The sequence below is a fragment of the Struthio camelus genome, chromosome 3, assembly GCF_040807025.1.
Source record: "Struthio camelus isolate bStrCam1 chromosome 3, bStrCam1.hap1, whole genome shotgun sequence".
NCBI lineage: Eukaryota > Metazoa > Chordata > Aves > Struthioniformes > Struthionidae > Struthio > Struthio camelus.
The window spans coordinates 14,209,451-14,228,988 of record NC_090944.1 but is presented as its reverse complement, the minus strand read 5'-3'; the positions used below and the strand labels follow the sequence as shown (position 1 = coordinate 14,228,988).

The window sequence follows — 19,538 nt, the reverse complement described above, 5'->3', positions numbered from 1 at the left end:
CCATTTTACCCCCGGGGGGGGGAGGAGGAGGAAGAGCGACGGAAGGGGGGAAAGGACACTTCAGGATGCTTTTGTTAGAGCGCGAATACTCGGAGGCGCCGTAAGGGCGAGGCTAGGTTACGCTGGACCTGTAGGGCTCAACCCACAGCTAGTTTCCACCTCTCTTGCTCGAGGTGGAGCGCTCCACGCTGGCTGTATGAGTAAGGGGCAGGGGTGTTGGGGGGGGGAGCCATCCGTGCTGGGCTTCGCCTCGATTGGCTAGAGCGGGCGTCCGGGGGCGGGGCGTGCAGCTGGACTTGGCGGCTATTGGCTACTGTGGGGCAGCCAGTGTGAGGGCGGGGCGCGGCGGGGCGCGGCGGGGCGCGGGGTTGTTGCTGAGGGGCGGCGGAGGTGGGGGCGGGCTGCGCGCAGCACCCGCCGGCTCTGCAGAGGGGCTCCGCTGGGGTGGTGCCTCCTCAGGTGCAGCTGAGCTGGGGTCTGGTCACCCCTCTTCGGCTAGCGAGACCCCGGTGCCAACCTACATCCAGCTTCTTCAGTGCCTTCCTGCGGAGGCTGCAGGCGTCATTTCGCCTTTTGGTCTGCGCCGTCACCATTCAAAGCCTCCCCGAGTCATAGGACACCACTTCCTCCTGATCCTGGCCTGCTTGGCCACCCACAGCGTGGGAAGGGTGACACGCGACTGAGGGACGCCAGTGCCTCGTGCTCTCCCCAGTATGGACAGAGCAACCCTAGGGAGCATCCCAGAGGTCTTCAGGAAACAGCACACACGGGTGCTCTGCGGAGCATCTCCTTCCAGTTCCTCTTGACTCGAGTCACCCCTCTCTCACTCATTTCCTCTGCTGTGCCCTGAAATCATCTCATTTCTCCCTGTTTTCGCCCCTTCATCCCAGGCAGGCTGTCAAAGTTTTGATAGGGCTGGCCGCCTCCCAACCTTTAGGGACAATGGTCATAAGTGCAGGCATGAAGAACAGTCAGACCCAAGGACTTCAAGGAGCCTTTCTTAGCCCACTAGATAGTCTGGTCCAGGAATCTTAGGAGCCATCCTAGGGAAAATTCTTAGCTCCTGAAATTGAAGCTAATTGGTCTAAAAGTAAATATGGCCAAGTGCGTCATAGGAAAGACACTTCTGCCTGAAAAATGTGGAATTAATTACAAAACACTAAAAAGTAACGTAGCAAGTGGTACCTTTTGCTATTCAAGTTATTTATTTGCCGAATATAAAATACTAGGCGTTGGTACTGTTACAAACCTCTTCTTCAGTGTTTCTTTCTCAAAAAAGAGCTTCCATTAGCAGTTGAAACAGCTTTTCACTAAAAGACTTCTAAAATTGCTTTTTTAGATCAGGCACTTCTACGTATCTATCATCAGGTCTGTCTGACTAACAGGATTGCAGGCAGGACCACTCAGGATGTAAATGAAGAAGCAGCTTTGCCTGTGGTTGATAACTGCTGGTGAGGATGTGCAAGAAGGAAAGAACTCAGATTAGTTTCTCAAGCTGACAACTAGAAAAATAATATTTCTGAACAAAAGCATTTTGACCTCCTAGTAATGGTGAGATTAATTTTCACACAGCTGTTTTTCCAAACTGGAATTACACTCTGCAACACAATACCCAAACACATGCAGCCACAACAGATCTACAGTGTAATCACAGAGCACAAGTGCAGTCAAGAACAGACACCCAAACTGTATTTAATCACAAATAGGCCCATTGAAGGATCTAGTTGAGAAGACTAATCTAGAAGTAATCTCAAGTATTTACTCAGGCAGCTAAGCCTTATACAGTCGTGTCATTACTAAATATTGCTAGATCAAAGCCAGCTTTGTTCTATCAGCTAGCTACATTATGATTGCTATTACACTGCCTTCTTGCCTCCTGATTGCCAGAGATATACCTAATAACAAATAGCTGTAAGTCCCCTTGCCTACGAAAACTGGAAAGCTTTAGGTTAAAAAAAAAAAAATCACTTGTGTATTCAAATATTTTGTGTTTATAAAGAAAATACTGTAACTAAGCTTCCACCCAGATTTGAAATAGGCAGGCAGAGTGTTACTTCCACAGAGAAGTGGTGCGTTATTTACCCAGTCTGCCAGGTCAGCACGGAGACCTTCACAAGACAAGTAGTTCAGCTGTGGACAGTATGTGTATTATCAGCTTCTCAAATGGAACTTGAAGTGAACTAGGCTTTTCATTGCCAGGTAGAGGAATGAATTTCACTTGTGAATATGCATAAAATAGTATTCAGATGTTTGAGTGAAGAGATTAGACAGTCTCTGGGAATTAAGATGAACACAAGCCCTTCCACCTTTTGAGCAAAACATATTTCAAATCAGATCAGCTGCTTATTTCAGTAGTTGGCATTCCATGCTTGATTTCCGGAGACATCAAACGAAAGAGAAGTAGTTCTTTTTCTATGTGTATACAAATGTAATAGTAACAAAAAATTCCCAAATACTTTTGTAGACTGGTACCCACTGCTTAGCCCCAGAAGATGTTCAGTGCTGCATTGTTCAACCTACTCTTGTCCTTAACCATATGGACCATCTCTATCAGAAAAAGAAAAAACAGTATTATAATCTACTTGCTTGGTAGATTTGTTTACCTCTGTTCATTCTTCCAGAAAGCTGATGCTCGCTGCAGGTTGAAGTATTATTTTTGGGATAATTTTATCCTGTGGATAACTTATATTTCAGGTAGCAGCCTCTCAAGCAAATAGTGCCATTAGATCAGGGCTAGCCCCAAGCAGTAAGGACTAGACCTGGGGCGTAAACCTATACATGTGACACTACTGCCAGTCTCCTACATGAGTGAGTTCTCTGTGGGGTGGAGGTGCTTTGTGGAGTGAAAATTAAGCTTTCTGTTTCTTCTTTGTTTTGTGCATATTGATATGGTTTCAAGATTTTAGAAAGAACTAATTCCACAGATCCTTCTGATTTGTTCATACGTAAGCCAGAATACCAGTGACCAAGGAGCCTGTGAAAGCGATCACAGAAGTTAGCAGCTTAAAACGGAGGTGACCAAATACATAAATACATATTAAATTCATATTCATATTCTCTAGCACAATCTCATATTAGATCTCCTATGCAGAAATTGTAGTGTTGCATATTGTTAGGGCTACGTAATCCTTCACAAGAGACCCAAAAACTTTTTTCAGTTTCCCAACCTGTAAATGTTTGACCTGAAATGTTTCATGCTTGCAGTCTACTTCAGGTGGATTGTTTTTTTTAGGTTTTTTAAGGAAACGGTTTACTTAATCTAAAACTGGAATCAGAATATTACATACTTCTTCCTGCATAAAATATTATATCTAACATCCATTTGGTGGAGAAGCTCTGCTACGTTTTTGGAGCCATAGATTGGTATTTGGCACAAGGCTGTCTCATATCTAGGAAATTCTTTTTCCTGCTCCTTTGCAACACTCGCTAAACATTGTCCATAGGTATAAGCCTTTGAGAAATCCAAGCTGGCATATGCTCTGTGAACATTTTTAACTTAGTAGTAAACTCACAAAGACCCCAGCAGTACTGAATGTGATCTCACTCAGGGACACAGGGACTGAGCAGAACTTTCCTGTAAGTTACTGAGCACAGGAAGTAACTTACTGAGCACAGCTCTTACTGAGCCTGAGCAGTGGCCTGCAGAATCTGTACGTTAGAGAAAGGAGGCTATTTTTCTGTAATCATAGGGCTGAGGCTGAAAAGCAACATCTGTAGTGGTAATCTAAACAGTACCAAGACTTGTTCTGTAGCCTTGAAGCCAGCTGGCAGAGTCTAGACACATGCATACTATTAAGCTGTTACAGACAAAAAAGTGGCCACATCCAAATTTGCTATTGGGAATTGTCTCTGACCCATGCTAACTGCAAAACTGTGCCCAGAAGTTGGTAAACTGTTAGCTGGCTCAGGCTCAACACGAACCATGATCTAACACAGTAGAGACAGTCAAGTTCCAGTTCCCAGGCCCCGAGTACTGTTTAATTTACCTGTATAGATGTAGCTGGTATAGATATACTTGTGTAGATGTATCTAACGGTCCAGCAGCACGCAGACATAAGCTGCTGGCTTGAATACAACAGGGGCAAAAGTGAGATGCAGGAGGAATAATGAAAAAATGATGGGGGAGAAGGAGGAATGAAGATAAGAAGGCAAAGGGAGTTCAGGACTGGGAACAAGAAGGAAACAAAAGAGAGATTGAGGAAGGGAGAAAGGAGGGAGCCTGAAGTTGTATAAAAAGCAAAGAAAATGTCTAGCAATTAAGCAGGACAGCATTTTCCAAACTAAAGTTTGGGAAGTGACACTGCACGACTTGTTTCATCCACTACATTCAAATGTGCTAACTGCAATTAAACGGAGTACACGGAGAGACACCCAAATAGTTTGGAAATGCCAACACAGAAGGAGCTCTTTACATTTTAATGTCATGTTGTTCAATTATCTAGTTGTAAACAGAGTTAAAAGGCATTTACCATTCGCATCCACGTTGGCATAAAGCCTTTGTATAGAGACATAAACCCTTCACCCTGTACAGTTTGAATCAAGCAGTCCATGGAAGACTTATACAGCAGACCTCTAGCAACATGCAAGGAGAACAAATATTGTTAGGATTACAAATACACACTTAAAAATCCCATCTACATGAAAAATAGTCTCTATCAGACAAATTTGTACAAGCAAGAGCTTTTGTAAGCTCGCTGGAGTTTAATCAGAACGGAATTATGCTTAATTAATTCACTAAGCTTAGGTGACTATTACAACAGAAATCTCCCGGATACGCAAAATTAAAACAGTAAAATGGTAATCAAAAAGATGAAGAACAGATTAGAGATTTAGCATTTGGATCAACTTCTAGTGAAATCAGTGAGGCTCAGGGTTTAAACTTGCTACTAAAAAGTCAGTCTCTGAAATGTCCATACCTTCCGTGATTACCTCTTGGTTGGTTCATTATCCGGGTTTTGACTACATCAGCAGGAGTTCCTAGAACAGCAGCTACCAGGCCAGAACATGCACTATCAATAACAACAGAGACTTAAGGAAAAAAATCCTATGGTTTATCACTACAATTTAAGCAACATCATTCTAAGAATAAAGATATTTTAAAACAGTAATTATGAAATCATTAATAATACCTCGTAACTTAATGCAAACTTTATTTAGGAAAACACATGCTACTATTCCTCTTGCTCTGTCTCAAATATCCTCTCAGAGCCAGCTGCCCTAGTCTCTATACGTAGTTCTGAGGCAGGAATAAGGACCCATAATAGGCAATCTATGATACTGTTTATATGAGGCAGAATTCTTCATAATTTAAGAGAATAAAAGAGATCATTCTGCAGAGATTATATCCCTCACTCTTACTGTTTGCTACAATTAAAGCTAGATTAGACGAAATACGAAAAATTCTAGAAAAAGGAAAATTCCTGTAATCTCAAAGATGAGAACTGAGATGTTTAAATGTATTTTTCACATTTTATATCCTCCAAGCTATATACTTGGTGGCATAACTTCAGTAAAGTCAGTGGAACTATGGTGGTTTATCTCAGCTGAAGATCCAGCTCTCCCCCCTTGCCCCCAAAAAATCAGTCAACTGAAGGAGAGTTAAACCAGAAGGAAACCAGAAAGCACACCTACACTTACCTTACAGGAAGAACTTGTTACAGAACTAGCAGATAGCACGGTTGTGAACTGACCATACACACATAAGACAATTTTGCTTAGGTGAATTATGACACTGAATTTAAGTGCCATCATATAAATGGGGTATTAATTCTTACCCAGGAGAGCTTCAAGATGCGTGAACGTTAAGCATCAGTATAATATCTTTGAGAGAGGTATGGAAAGCCTTGAAAACAGATCTTTAAAATGGTCATACAGTACAAAGAAGTACAAGGAAGAGAAGAAATGCAGCATGAAAAAAAAAAATCAAGATGTGCACATAACTGATCAGATACAGTACCCACTGAATACTCTATCCAGTTCCAGGCAAACCACTCCCAGGAACAGGAGCGTATGTCTACTCCTAAGAAGAGATCCAGGGATCTATCTGTAAGTGTGTCCAACATTAACACACTCTCATGAAGCAACATTGCTGTTATTTGTTCTGGCCCTAAAAAAGCCAAACATTTTGCTACTCCATACTTAAAGGACACGTTGCTTAAAAGTTCTTCACTGTGGAAATAATTATGGAATTACAGGTAGTTCCTGTATTTTTTTTTCCCAATGGCTCCCTTTCAGTCCTTACTTCTTTGATAAAGCAGGGAATATAGTATCAGAGCAAACTCTTCCTCAAACACAGGTATTTCCCAGCCCTCGTTTCCTAATTATTTCATATATTAACATTCTTTTCTTAGAATTGGTTTTGCTGTGTAACAACATCACATTGAATTTACCGGATGGAAGTGCAAAGAACTGTGCAAAATTAGGTGGAGCGTTATCTCCGCTCACATAGCAGGCAACTGAAGCAGCTCACAGAGCAAGACACACCACCCAGCCAAAGACATCCCCCCCCCGCCCATTTCCTAGTGAGGAGAGAGGGAAGCAGAAAAAGGCATTTCCCTGAAAACAATACTGCTCCATGATTAGACCATAGTCAAGGCTATGATTGCACTAGATGCACCTCATTCGTATGAGAATACCATGTAATGTATCACTTCTAGTGAGGACAGTTTTTATAGCTATAGTTGCATCCTTTGTGCCTTTTGAACAATGATGTCCTCTCAGACAAAAAAATCCCTGTTACTATAAAAGCGCTTTCTGTCAGCAGTAGCACAGCCAGGGACTAGGAGCTTCTGCTAGCACAGATAAGTCATTCAGATCTAGACAGTGAAGCTGGAAATACTCCATAGTAAAAAGAGAGTGATAAAGGAATTGGGCACCTGGCAACACTGTGAGTCACGCTGTTGTCCACAAGGGGTGTGTTCAGAAGTAAAAAGTGTTTCACTGAGTCATAAGTGGTCAGATCTGTAAAGAAAATATTTAGAAAACACATTGTTAGAAATAGGTAGTGTTTGTGCTATTTATTACCAATTCAGGACACGGACTTGGCAAAACCTAAATTTCTGATGCAGCGATTGACACAGCTACTGTTAGAAAAGGGAGCTAATTTAGCCCTAGCCCAGCTCAGCGCTAGTGCCTAAAGTAGATGAAGCCTGCAGGCCGCAGGACTGAATTGCAAATAAGCTCGAGAGACATTGCTGAGGATGCGACTGCAAACCCAGCTAGAACCAGCCCTCAAAGATACAGAACACAATGGCCAGAGGTAACAGTTAACCCTGGGATAAGATAAGGCACTGTGAAGCAAGAATATAGCAACTGTCCCAGGATGTAGATGTGAGCCAATCGAAAGGAAAGAGACCACCGACTCAGTAAAGAAGACTGGAAGAGACTGTCACTAGCTGGCGGGGAAATTTGACTGTAAGGAGTATAATTACCCCAAAATTTCTTTGTTTGGGGTCCCTCCCCAGAGGCACCCAGCTTGAGCTGTTACTTTGCTGTACCGTCATTTAAATAAATAATTAAATTCACTGCTAGACGTATGTGAAACTCTGCTCCTAGGAAACCTAGGGTTGAATTATTTCTATAACAGTTAACTCTGCCCCCTTTCTGATGACAATTGGCGAACCTACAAGTTGCTGCTCTTGCTCCTGTCATTACACATATGAGTATGTCCTCCACTTCACTTCCTTCTTCTCTGAGTTACCACACAAATGATAAAATGGATCCCAAATGGATAACTTTCCAAAATAACTCATTCACCAAAATCAGAAACAACACAATAAAGATGGTTGTACCTCTCCCATTTCTGTAACAGTTTGCAAAGGTTATCAAATATGCTGGAAATGTTGGGCAATAATAGTAGGTGCGTGTGCCATGGACATTATATCATGAGTAGCTGAAAGCACACATGAGTTACAGTGTCTGGGAGCCTGAATGAAAGATGGTGATCTGAAATGAGTGGAGATCTGGGATACATTTCCAGTGTCCTCGCCTGAAAACTCAAAGCTCTGCCTACTAAGCAGGATGATCCTCCCAGCTCTTTCTAGCGCTTTACAGCCCAGTCATACCCAGTGGTAAACATTCCAATTGTAAAAGAGTTCATGTGATAGACAAAACCTCAGAAGGGAGATCAAAGACCAATATCCGAGCAGTTTTGGGCAGGCACACGAAGGCTCTATCTGTATATGGGAAGCGCAAGAGTTTCTTGGATCAGTTGAGCACTCAGGCAGCAAATTCACCCTATTTCAGGAGACTGCCAGGGCCATGAGGGCACTAATGGGCCTTACTAGCCCCGACCAGCCTCATCTGGTCCTCCACCCACTCTGCTGTCCATGGGCCCCATTCCAGCTCAGCCCTGGGCTGTCAGTCCCTGCCTGACCTATTCTGTAGGTGTGCCTTTCCACAGCTCTGTCACAGGCATACCTGTGCCTGGCCATCGACCTTGCTGATCTGGACCCTGACCCAAAGGCTGACTTCCCAGCCTCACCTGGACCTGCCTCATCACTATGGAGTTGCCCGGTGATCGCTGGGCTGTGTCCCAACCAGACCTGATCCTTACTCACCTTCCTGGCTTGACCTCAGAGCTGTCTCATCATCACAAACTTGCCTGATGATCTGGACTCTTGGTTGAACCTGGCTACTATCTCCAGGCCTCCCCTGCTCGCCTCGCTTGAGGCAATGGGACAACTGGCAAGGCCCCTGCCCTGTTGCCTGTGTTATCGCAGTTAGCTCTTGGCTCCCCGTCCCTTACAGAGCAGCCAGCCCTGGCTGCTCCCTATCAGTAACTCAGGCATGAACCATTCCTTTTAGCAACTTGATTTCTACAGGGAAGAAAGCCAGGTGCACAAGCCAGAAGTTAGATGCAGTGCACTCCAAGCAGGACCCCAGCAGAGCGAATCAAGAGACTAAGATTAGGTGAGCAGCTGAACTCTCCTTTCTTACAGTTTAGATGCAGCCTTAAGCACTGCAGAATAAGTTATTAAATTTACCTCCCATGTTTACCAGAGCAGCTCTCTGAACATTTGGCACCCATCCAACCCAAAGTCCCCGTATTCCTCCTTCAGACAGGATCTTCATAAATGCATGGTGCACTCCTTGAAATCTGAAATCAATATTCAACCGGTAAGCAGAGAATTCAGCCACAGAGAAATCTTTGCTCTACATATTCCAAGACTTTATTGAACCAAGGTCCCAGCTGATGCGCACCAACATTGTCAGAACAATGAAAATTTATACCCGTGAGGATCTGGCCTTCCCTTAATCGTTGACCTTCATACCGAAGCAACTTACCAAACACACCAGTTTCCGTAGTAAGCAGCAATCTGATCACTAATGATAGAAGACCCTCTGACCCCACGGGAGCATTGCAATACTAACCACATAAGAAACCAAATGACACCAGCAGGTTAGGGTACAAACAGCACTGTGTTCTGGTATCTGCAATGAGGGTCTCCAGCGTTGCTGTTTGCAGGCGAGCCTAGCCCTTCTCTGCTGCTGTGCTTCCTGCACAGCAGTATGAGAACAAGCCATTTGCCCCATCTCTACTTTCAGTTTCCCTTCTTCAGAAAGTGTCTTTCCCTTTCTCTAGAAAAGTACTGGAGTAGAACTGCTGCTGTGGGGCCGATATGTTAGAAGAAGGAAAGCAAGTACAAAGGGAATAAGGGAGAAGTCTCAAATCCCTTACCCGCTCCATTGCCCAGAGCCGTCAGGTGGTACAACTCTTCCCCAGAAGAGATCAGATCAGCCAGGGAAAAGGGATGGCAGAAGATAGGAGGAGAGAAGCCTACCCTTTCCCTCCTTCCCAACACTCAAGAAACACGACTCACTCCTGACTAAGAGGTTTAATAATACTGTGATCCTTGGTGTTATTCTGATACTTCTTTTCACATCCCTATAAAAGCTGCAAACAGCATTAGCTGTCACAACAGCAAGCAAGGCAGAAATACTGACTTGTTTCACATACATCACACAGTCTACCAAGTGGTATCAACTTCAGCCAAATTCAAACCTGTTCCAGATTTGAATATTTGATGTCCAGGTGGCTTTTTGTATACAACATTCAATAATTGTTGTTATTTGGGCCTCCCACAGCAAGTGAACCAGATTAAACAGGGGCATGATTAAACAAGCTCACAGGATGTGTTGCAGAAACGGGCTGGACAAATTACATTCATACATTTTTGCATCTACAATGGTCTGAATGTATGTCTCGCATGCAAGGAAATTTGGAACAGCCAAAGAGAAATCATTAACAGAAGAATTGCCAACTTAGAGAGGAACTAACCGTAATGGTTTTCCTTCTAACTTCCTCTTTCCTTCCATCTGCATCTGTACCTTCACCAGATCAGTTGGGCTGGCAAAAAACTGACCAATGGCACCTGCAGACATGCCTCCAACTACAGCTTTCCTGTTAAAATGGGAAAGAAAAGGTGCTCCAGAATGCACTGAAGATCTTAAGAAATCACAGTGCTTGATCTAAAGAGTTCAGCAGCATTGCCCAGGTGAAACAAATTTAAACGACTTTTTCTTATACTAAGAGCCAGAGTTAAGTTAGTAACTGTGGTAACTGTGGATCATTAATCATAAATTAACAAAATGCTCTCCTGCTTCTTCAGGTTACATGAAGTTCCTCACTTAAGATTTAAAGGCAAGATGGCAAGATACACAAGTAAGAGATGTTGCTTCATATATTACAATAACTGAAGGGTAATATGAAACTCTAAACTACCTCCCAACATACAAAATTTTGTTTATCACTCACATCGCTACTAGATCGGTCACGTTAATTTTCTGCTTCTGCTTATTTTAGTATTATCTGCAGTTCCTCTTTCCCATAGCAACATGCATGAGAAGTATTTTATCTATATTAGATTTTATAAATCCCATCTTAAAAACATTTACATTTTGCACCTAAGATTACTGAGTACGTTTTGGAGTAAAATACTTGATTGGATATGATACTGTATATGATTATAAAAATGTATGACCATAATTTTAGCAATCAAAAAAAAATCTTTAAAATTTACTGATTTTTTGCAAGTGAGTTTACAGAAAAATCTACTTCATGCCGTGCAGGCAAAGGGCTACTTCTGTGGCTATCTGCCATCTGCATTCTCAAAAACGAATGAGATTTAAGTATTGCTGAGTTAAATCTACTCAGCAATAGTAGATTTAAATCTACAAAGAAAAGACCTTCTTTTGGCTTTGCATAGGATCACTTGTCTCCTCAGGAAAGATGCACAGATGTAATTTAGGCTGACGTCTGTCATACACACATGAACAAAATGGTGGCTTTTCCTTCGCAATCTGCTTCTTTAGTAGCCGGGAAAGCGAGGAACTCAATATAAGACCAGAATCAGCAAGTCTTCCTATTCCCCTCTTATAATTTAAAGGCATAATGACAGAATTTCTCACCCATGTTCCCTTTATCTAAGCAGCATGACAAGCAGCAAAATAGCAAAACTTTGCCATACTGCTGCTAAATAACACCTAGTTGGACCTATCCCTCCAGCAGCTACGTGTCTGAGATGTGCTAGCCCTCCCTTCTTTTGTGCAAAAGCGTGTTGGCTAATTGGTTCCAGGGGATATTTGACACCTCTGCTAACCTGCATGCAGTCTGACCCAGCCTGAAGCTAACCGAGCTCTCGGGTACCCTCTGAGCTGTGCGTTGTACGTGTGGCTAGCTGCAGGTCCACCTTCGCTCAGCTGAACTACAGCCTCTGGTTTTAATCTCCCAGTCCGCTGCTGTTACTCATATTGGCACTGAGTTTGTGCAATAGCTCACAGCTTCTCTAACAGCCATCACACACAGCTGTATGACCAGCTATGACTCACCTACACTTAAGAACTTCCCCTGCCCCAAGAGGAAAGAAAAAAAGAACTGCCACTACGAATCATGGTAAAGCTGCACTGCCTCAGCTCTGATCCAGGCTAATTCCTCCCAGAGACAAGCTGTGTCTTCCCAAGCAGCTATTTCTATGCGTGCGTTTTATCGTGTTCCTCTTTTACTAGGGCACCTTTACTAGGGTAATCATGGTCTTAGTTAAGCCCCGAGAAACTTATTTCAGTATTCCTTAATCCTGCTCCCAGTTGAATGAAAAAATACTGCTCTGAGCCAAAATCAGAAAGTCCATATGCGTGTTTAAAGTCCTGTTTTATGTTAACCCTCTTCAGGTAGGCAAACCATGAGGAAAAGATCCCTTTCTAGCCAGTTTTGCAGAACTGCTGCAGTAAGGGCAATCCCAAAACAGGCAACAATATAAATGCAGAATTACCAGAATGGAAAGCTTCCATCCTCAGCCCTGCCAAGCACAGAGTCACGAAGATGCTCATATGCAACTATCCGCACTCCAGAGTATACTGCGGAAAGCAAAAGTGGGAGACAATTCTTAGGTCTGCCATTTCTGGATGTCGCACTACTATAGAAAGAGCAAGAGATTAGTTGTAAAACATTACAGAGTTTGGCGGGGTCTGCTAGTCACTGACTTTCAAATCCATGATCAAAATGGATATGAAAGTCCTGGATATCGGGGCAGGGGGCGCTGACTGGAATAAATGCCAGAACTTCTTAGTATCAGAGAATCTCTCTGGCTAAGCCATACGTCTTCCGAGAGTCAGATGGTTACACCAGCATGCTCAGGAGACGCTACTGCATTGCTGACCCTGCTTTTCCTGTATGAGTGCTCCTTCATTCTCAGCTGGCTGCCCAGCAACAAAACCTCCCACAAGTGCTTTTGAGGTTTGCTGCTGTCACTGTATTTGCAAATAAAACACAGAGAGCTGTTACCTCTGACAAAACTGCTGATGCATTTCTTCATCCTACTGCTTGCAAACTTATCTTTTTTTCCCAGCCTATCCCCACTTCCCTCAAATAAACCAAGTGGATGCCAAATGCCTGTCTGCGCTGTAGAACTTCCTGCAAAGATGACAGGAAAATTGTATTTTATTTTCCCAGAAGTCAGAATAAGGCTGTGAAGGATTGGGCAAGGGAGGGAGGAGAGGGGACTGAGCCAGCCTTATGTATTTCTGAGTGAGGTTGCAGGGTAGACTGAAGAGGTCCTTCCAGATATATCTAAAGTACAACGAGATATGGCAGGGTCAGGCCACAAGGCTGTTGACTACAGAAGGCAGCACCCTAACTTGTCCCAGCATGAGCAGATAGTTACCTATGTGCCTGTAGAGAGCAGGTGTGGCTCCTTGCCAGAGCTTTAGTAAGCCTTCCTCTTGCACAATGCCAACCGCAGTACGCAGCATACCGCGGTAAGGGACAACTTGGCCAGCAACAGTTCCACTCCGACGAATGGCAGCTTCACCTTGGACCTGCAGTCGAGTTTTCGTGAGATCCAGGGGAAACGTCACTGAAGAGAAACAGCATGGAAAAAACATGAATATGGCTCCACCTGAAGAGACCTACCACACTGGTAACATCTGTGCCAAAATATCTCCCCGCCAGGTGGTGAACTGGACTGTCTGAGCACAAGCACGCAGCAGGGACCTTATCCAACAGGGCTATAAGTCATCAGTGGAGAACAAAAGGCAATTTACGTCCGACTTTGCTAAAAGTGGCTTTTAGCACTAAGTAACAAAAACACATTTCCATCAAACACCAGTTCTTCTCCCTACTTCTTTCTGAAGAGGTTCATTTGTTATGCAATACATATGCTTTCCAAGAGACTCTGGATTAAAAAATCTATTCCAGTTACTCCCCACAGTGGCAGAGGAATAAAGATCAGTCAAACCTCACATCAGGAACGTGGCCAGTTCTGCCCAACGCTGAGGAAGCACACGGTACAGAGTCAGGAACAACCTCACAATGACTGTCACATAATGCAGATGCTCATGTAGGTAAGCACGGGGCAAACAGGCCTCTGAATCCATCCGTCTTATGAACCACTCAAAGCATGCCAGATGCTCATGCACAAAAAGCACATTTAGCTTGTTGTTTCTCTCACTGGAATAAGATGGCCAGGGAAGGTAGCATACCTCAGTCTCCTCCCCATACTGCTCCTGAAAACTTGTGGGTACACAGGGCTAATGTGGACTAATTTCAAAACCCTCAGCAACCACTGTATGGCTGTGTATCTACACAGAGACCAGTAGTGTCCCAATAGGTGATGGTACTTCCCAGGCTGTTGCATTCTGTCTTAGGCTGTGAATTACCGGGAGCAGAGGGTGTCTTTAGCTCCGCATCTGTGCAACAGTCCACACAATAGGGTGCTTCCACGAGCAGGACTCAGAGGTGCTAGGGGAATGTGATTAATACTAACAGCCTCAGCAGACTTACAGTCTAGTCAAGCTTTAAGTTTGGGGTTCATGTTTAAAGACTTTCAAAAACAGAAAAGTCACAAATCATTAGAACAATGCAACAGGTTTAATTGTACAAATTATACAATGTATGCTGAAAAATATTACAAATAAGTTACTGATCACAAAGCAGTGCCATGCATATGCAAGGGCTCTAGCTTCCTGCATTTCAGCAAGCACTTTAGTATACTCCACCAGACATCTCTACTGTAACCAGAAACACAAGATTCTGTTTTTCTTTTTCTGATTAACCATGGAAAGCAAATTCCTAAAGAAGTCAGCACCTTCCAACTAACTTAGGTAACAGATTGTCCTATTCGGTGTTCTTGCAGAAACAAAGCAAGCACAAAGCTTAAATTAGACAGAGCTTGTTTAGGTTCATGACTGCAGCTCTTAAGTCTCAGAGGCAAAGACTGAGATCTAAAAATCCCATGCTGCGGTCACAGATAAACTAGATGGCATAAAATACTTGCAAGGCTTAAATTATTGAAAAGTACAGTGAACAGAATGGAATGAACAGATTTTACGGAGCAGAAAACCCAGAGCAAACATCAAGGAGCAAGGAGGGACTGAAGTTCCCTCTTCCCCCCCATAAATAAATTTTGATCCCCTTCCCCCTAGCAAAATGATGGCGATTTGTACCTAGTTCTGCCACAGCTGCTGCACAGGCTGACAGAGTGAATTTGCTGGCTCGGGGCCACCTCTCTGGAAGAGGTAAGCTCTTCTCTTCTTCTGCAGGTAACATTTAGCATGTAACATAAGACTAACCAGCCACCCTGAAAGGATCTGAAAGAAACGAAGCCCTGGCCACACTGACATCAATACCCAACTAGGTTCTGGGTTGTTTAGGAGACAAATTTCTGAAGGTCATATTTCTACAGCGCCAGCACTAGCAACTGCAGCAGCTCAAATGCTTCCTGAAGATCCGCCTGGTCCTTGCTCAGTGACATAAGAGACTCCTGCGCAATAGGCTCCTGGGAAATGTAGTCTGTCACCAACACCATTGTCCACGAGGAAAACAGCCGTGAAGATACAGTCTCACGCACAGAATTGCATTCTCTGCGTTCAAAAAAAAATCATTAGTGAGACCTCATGGTTATCAGAGCACGTGTGGAGTTTGTTTGCCTGGTCCGGTGTTTTGAGTTGGACAGACTCACGTTCTCTGTCACTGGCAACAGAGCCGTAGCTCTAAGGATCCCCAAACAATATCCCACTGCTGCACAGGCGCCGTAGCCACCTTCTGTATGACAGAGTAATTAATCCAGACTGGCCTTAACTGAAGCTAAATTAGCAACAGCAACACTTTGAGCTGAAGAAGTAGCTTGTTAATGTTTGTAACAGTTCACATCTCCTGCAGATTAGGCACAGAGTAGCACACTCTGAGCGAGGGGCACACAACCCTGGCAGGACAGAAGCTAGTCCTCGGTCAAACACCCATGCGTAAAAAGTTTAAAGTCCTTCCTTGTTGAACACTGAAGCCAAATTAATTGTGTGCCCTTCCTAATTTCTCTTAAATTAATGCAGGTGTGTTTATGTTCTCAGAGTGAAAAGAGCATTTGCTATTCAGGAGAAGCTGTTCATTTATCCTTAAGGCTCAGCCGAATCACTAAGTTAATCATTAACCGTTAATCACTAATCCTCATGTTGAGGATCTGAGGATTTTTAGGTCACAGAAACTTATCCCAGAAAACCGCCTGCCCCTGTTTGACTGACTAACGTTTTGGTATGTATTCAGGGTCACAATGACTCAACAAATGAAGGGCAGCATTGCAGGTAAAATACTCCACTAAAGTGAGATGAATTTATCTAGTCTGTCACCAACAGTCAGTTTTATATTGGATCCTTCTTTGGGTTAGAATTCATTAGAATTCATGCAGTAATGGGACAAACCACTGACAAGAAATACTGACTCTTGAATGGGAGGAAGGCCTATTGCAATTTAATGCAAACATGTCTGGCTGCACTGTGGGTACAATTGGTGTAAGAGCTTTATTCTAGGCAGCTTATGCAATCTACTGTTGAGTTTTTTTGTGCCTTCCTCTACAGTTATTCTCTGGGCTTGGGTCAGCTTGTGCCATTATACATCCGACCGTAGATCATCTATTCATAGAATAATTTAGGTTGGAAGGAACCTCTAGACGTCATCTAGTCCAGTCCTCTTTTCAAAGCAGGGATAACTTCAAAGTTAAATCAGGTTCTCTTGGCTGAACAAACCCCACTCTATCTCTTGCATCATTTGCTCCAGCCTCTTTAGCGCCCCTAAAGTGCTCTGGACTCTGTCCAGTTATCAACATTTTTCTTGTGCCCAAGGGGCTAGAACTGGACGCAGTGTTCAAAATTCAGCCTCACAAAAGCCAAAAAGGGGAAATAATCACTTCCTTCCACCTGCTGCCTACGCTTTTCCTAATACAGCCCAGGATGCAGTTGGCCTTGATCATCACAAAGGCCCACTGCTGACTCCTGTTCAACCTGTTGTCCACCAGGACTCCCCTGCCCTTTTCTGCAGAACTGTTACTCAGTTAGTCAGCGCTCAGCCTGTATCAATGTGTGGGGTTATCCCAATCCAGGTGTAGAACTTTGCATTTATTTTTGTGGAATTTCACGAGGTTTCTATCAGAGTATTCCTCCATCTTGTCAAGGTCCTTCTAGATGGCAGCCCTGCCATCTAGTGTATCCACATTCCCCCTAATTTGACATTGTGCAAGAGCTTGCTGAGGTTCATCCCATCATCCACGTCACCGATATTAAACTGCATCAGCCCCAGTGTTGACCCCTAAGGAATGCCACTGGTAACCAACAACCACTTGGACTTCAAACTGTTGATCTTTGAGGCCAGTGGTCCAGCCAGTTTCTCAGCTACCTTGTAGCCTGCCTGTCCAAACTATACTTCCCCAGTGTAGCAAACCAAACTATGTGAGACCAAGTCAAAAACCTTGCTCAATCAAGTTAAATAACATCCTCTGCTCTGCCCTTATCCACAGAGCCAGTCATTTCGTTATGAAAGGCAATTAATCAGGTTGGTCAAGCACAGTTTGCTCTCAGTAAATCCATAAAGATAAGTCCATAGGAGTCCACATGTTGTCACTGTGTTGTCTCCTCAACATCTTATTCAGTCCCTATATTTTCAAAAAATAAGGAAATACTTGCAAATCCACAAAGGATGACCCCATTGACACATGCTATTAATAACAGCCTGAAAATAAGCCCCTGAATGGTGCAGCATCATATGGAGAGATCAAGTCTCCATGGGCATTTTTGTTCTTGGAAAATAAGTTATTTTTTAAACTAGACTGATTTGGGGATAGTTGTGGGGAAGAATGTTCTCTTCCCACAGGATCTTTGAAATGAATCTATCTGGAGATGAATGCTTGCTTGGACAGCTCTGTGATTTGTGGAGCAGTGAAATGCCAGTGCTCATGGAGGTCAGTCAAACAGCTGGAGTTTATTTATTCCAAAATCCTGAGGGAAAGAGCTTCAGCAGAGAGGACCCTCCATATTTATTTATTTCAATGTTTAATGAGACAGCATTTTCTGATTTCTGTCCAAAGTCAGTTTGATCAAAGGCTGCATATACACTGAGGGAGCGTGGACTTCAGATATGATGGAAGAACAGCAGCATGGTTTGGGAGGACTATGCGCTGCTGGGGAAAAGCAACCAGACTGCACCAGTCCTCTAACCTGCCTTCATCAGTGACAACTGTGTCAGTTTACATTGGAAAGACCACTAAGTATCATCAGCCGCAGGAATAAGGCCTAGTCTGATGGCTTAGCTGCATGGGAAAGTTTATTAGTAACTGTCATACCATCATACTGGTTATACTGTCCTCACAATGTGAATAATGCCTTTCATTAGCATCACTTATCCTTCACTAAATATTCCCAAGGAACAGAAGCTAAACTAAAAAAAAATCCAAAACCAACACAAAGCCTTTAATGCAGGTCTTCATGCAGAGTTGAGGGCTTTTCTTACTTGTATACATAGGTCACTTTAAACTCACAACTTAGATTGTACATATAAAAATATTTTCCAGTATTACAAGGCTCTTACCTTTCTTACCACTATTTCCCTTTTGTGGGAAAAGAATGTGATGGCTAAAATAAAATCAGGAAATACACATACAAACGCATATGATAGTTAAACATGTAAGCGTAGTAATATCATACTACTACATAAAAGCATAGTAAGTTAAAGGGACGTACCTGTTTCTTCCAGACAGTTTGCTGAAATGGAGATTCACATCCTACTTGTTACGGTTCAAATACTTGGATATTTTCCTTTGCACCTATGCATTGTTTCCTACCAGAGTAAGTAACGTTTGAATGTATTTCAGAATGAATATTTAATGAAGGTCATGAGCCCATTTCCCCAGCCTGTCGAGGTCCCTCTGGTCTATCAACCACTCCTCCCAGCTTTGTTTCTTCTGCAAACTTGCTGAGGGTGCTCTCTGTCCCATCATCCAGGCTATTAATGAAGATGTTACACAGTATTGGCCTCAGTATTAACCTTACCCTGGGGTATACCACCAGTGACTGGCCTCCAGCTGGACTTCCTGCCACTGGTTACAGCCCTCTGAGCCCAGCAGTTCTCATCTGTGCCTCATCTACTGAGGCAGTTATCTCATCGTAGAAGGCTGTCAGGTCAGTCAAGCATGATTTCAAGGACGCCTGGTATAAACAGATGTGGAGATCACAGGCTCTCTCATTTCCTTCTACTGGCAGACCCACATTTTAGAAGACACTAACAAGATCTTACTAGTGTGTCCGGTGCCTGAGGAGCAGAGAATGGCTCCTGTGATCACTGTGACAATTCAAAACCTGCTGATGGTAATCACTGCAACATCAGAAGAGGTCAGGTTGGTTTCTTTTTATGTGTGTGTAACTGGCACACCAAGATTATGTTCAGGGTACATAAAAGTCAAGTTCTCAAAAATTAGGAAATGCAAACATGCAGACTGTCTGTGCATCTTTCACAGACTTACTCCCTCGTGTGTTATGTTGTAGTCTTTAATGACATGCTCTCATTCAAGTGAGAGATACCATTCATAAGGCTCACTGTTTAAGCTGAGTTCTCCAGAAATTTCTTGCCATCCGTCTCGTAAAAATCTAAATATCTGCACAGGCTGCCTTAATCACCATCTCTTCACTTGCAATCTTGAATGTTCCTTAAAATCATTTCTTAAACTGAAGAGAAGAATGAGCCCACGGTCTTGCCACAGCCTCAATGTCTCTGGCTGCTTGTG

At 43.4% G+C, this 19,538-nt stretch overlaps 1 protein-coding gene across 2 annotated transcripts; it reads right to left on the bottom strand.

Annotated features, from left to right (window-relative positions):
* Positions 1-1,192: 1,192 nt before the first annotated feature.
* SLC25A27 (solute carrier family 25 member 27) lies at positions 1,193-19,512 on the bottom strand. Of its 2 annotated transcripts, XM_009667960.2 has the most exons (10): positions 18,499-19,512; positions 14,941-15,357; positions 13,161-13,352; positions 12,270-12,354; positions 10,280-10,402; positions 8,985-9,097; positions 6,876-6,960; positions 4,917-5,009; positions 4,470-4,572; positions 1,193-2,974 (listed from the first exon to the last, which is right to left on the bottom strand). In XM_009667960.2, exons 2-10 carry the CDS (start codon positions 15,041-15,043, stop codon positions 2,903-2,905), a joined length of 969 nt encoding a protein of 322 aa, XP_009666255.1. In that variant the 5' UTR covers positions 15,044-15,357; positions 18,499-19,512; the 3' UTR covers positions 1,193-2,902. The 2 variants fall into 2 exon arrangements, with proteins under 2 accessions (XP_009666255.1, XP_068793100.1); XM_068936999.1 differs by lacking the exons at positions 4,470-4,572; positions 14,941-15,357.
* Positions 19,513-19,538: the final 26 nt, after the last annotated feature.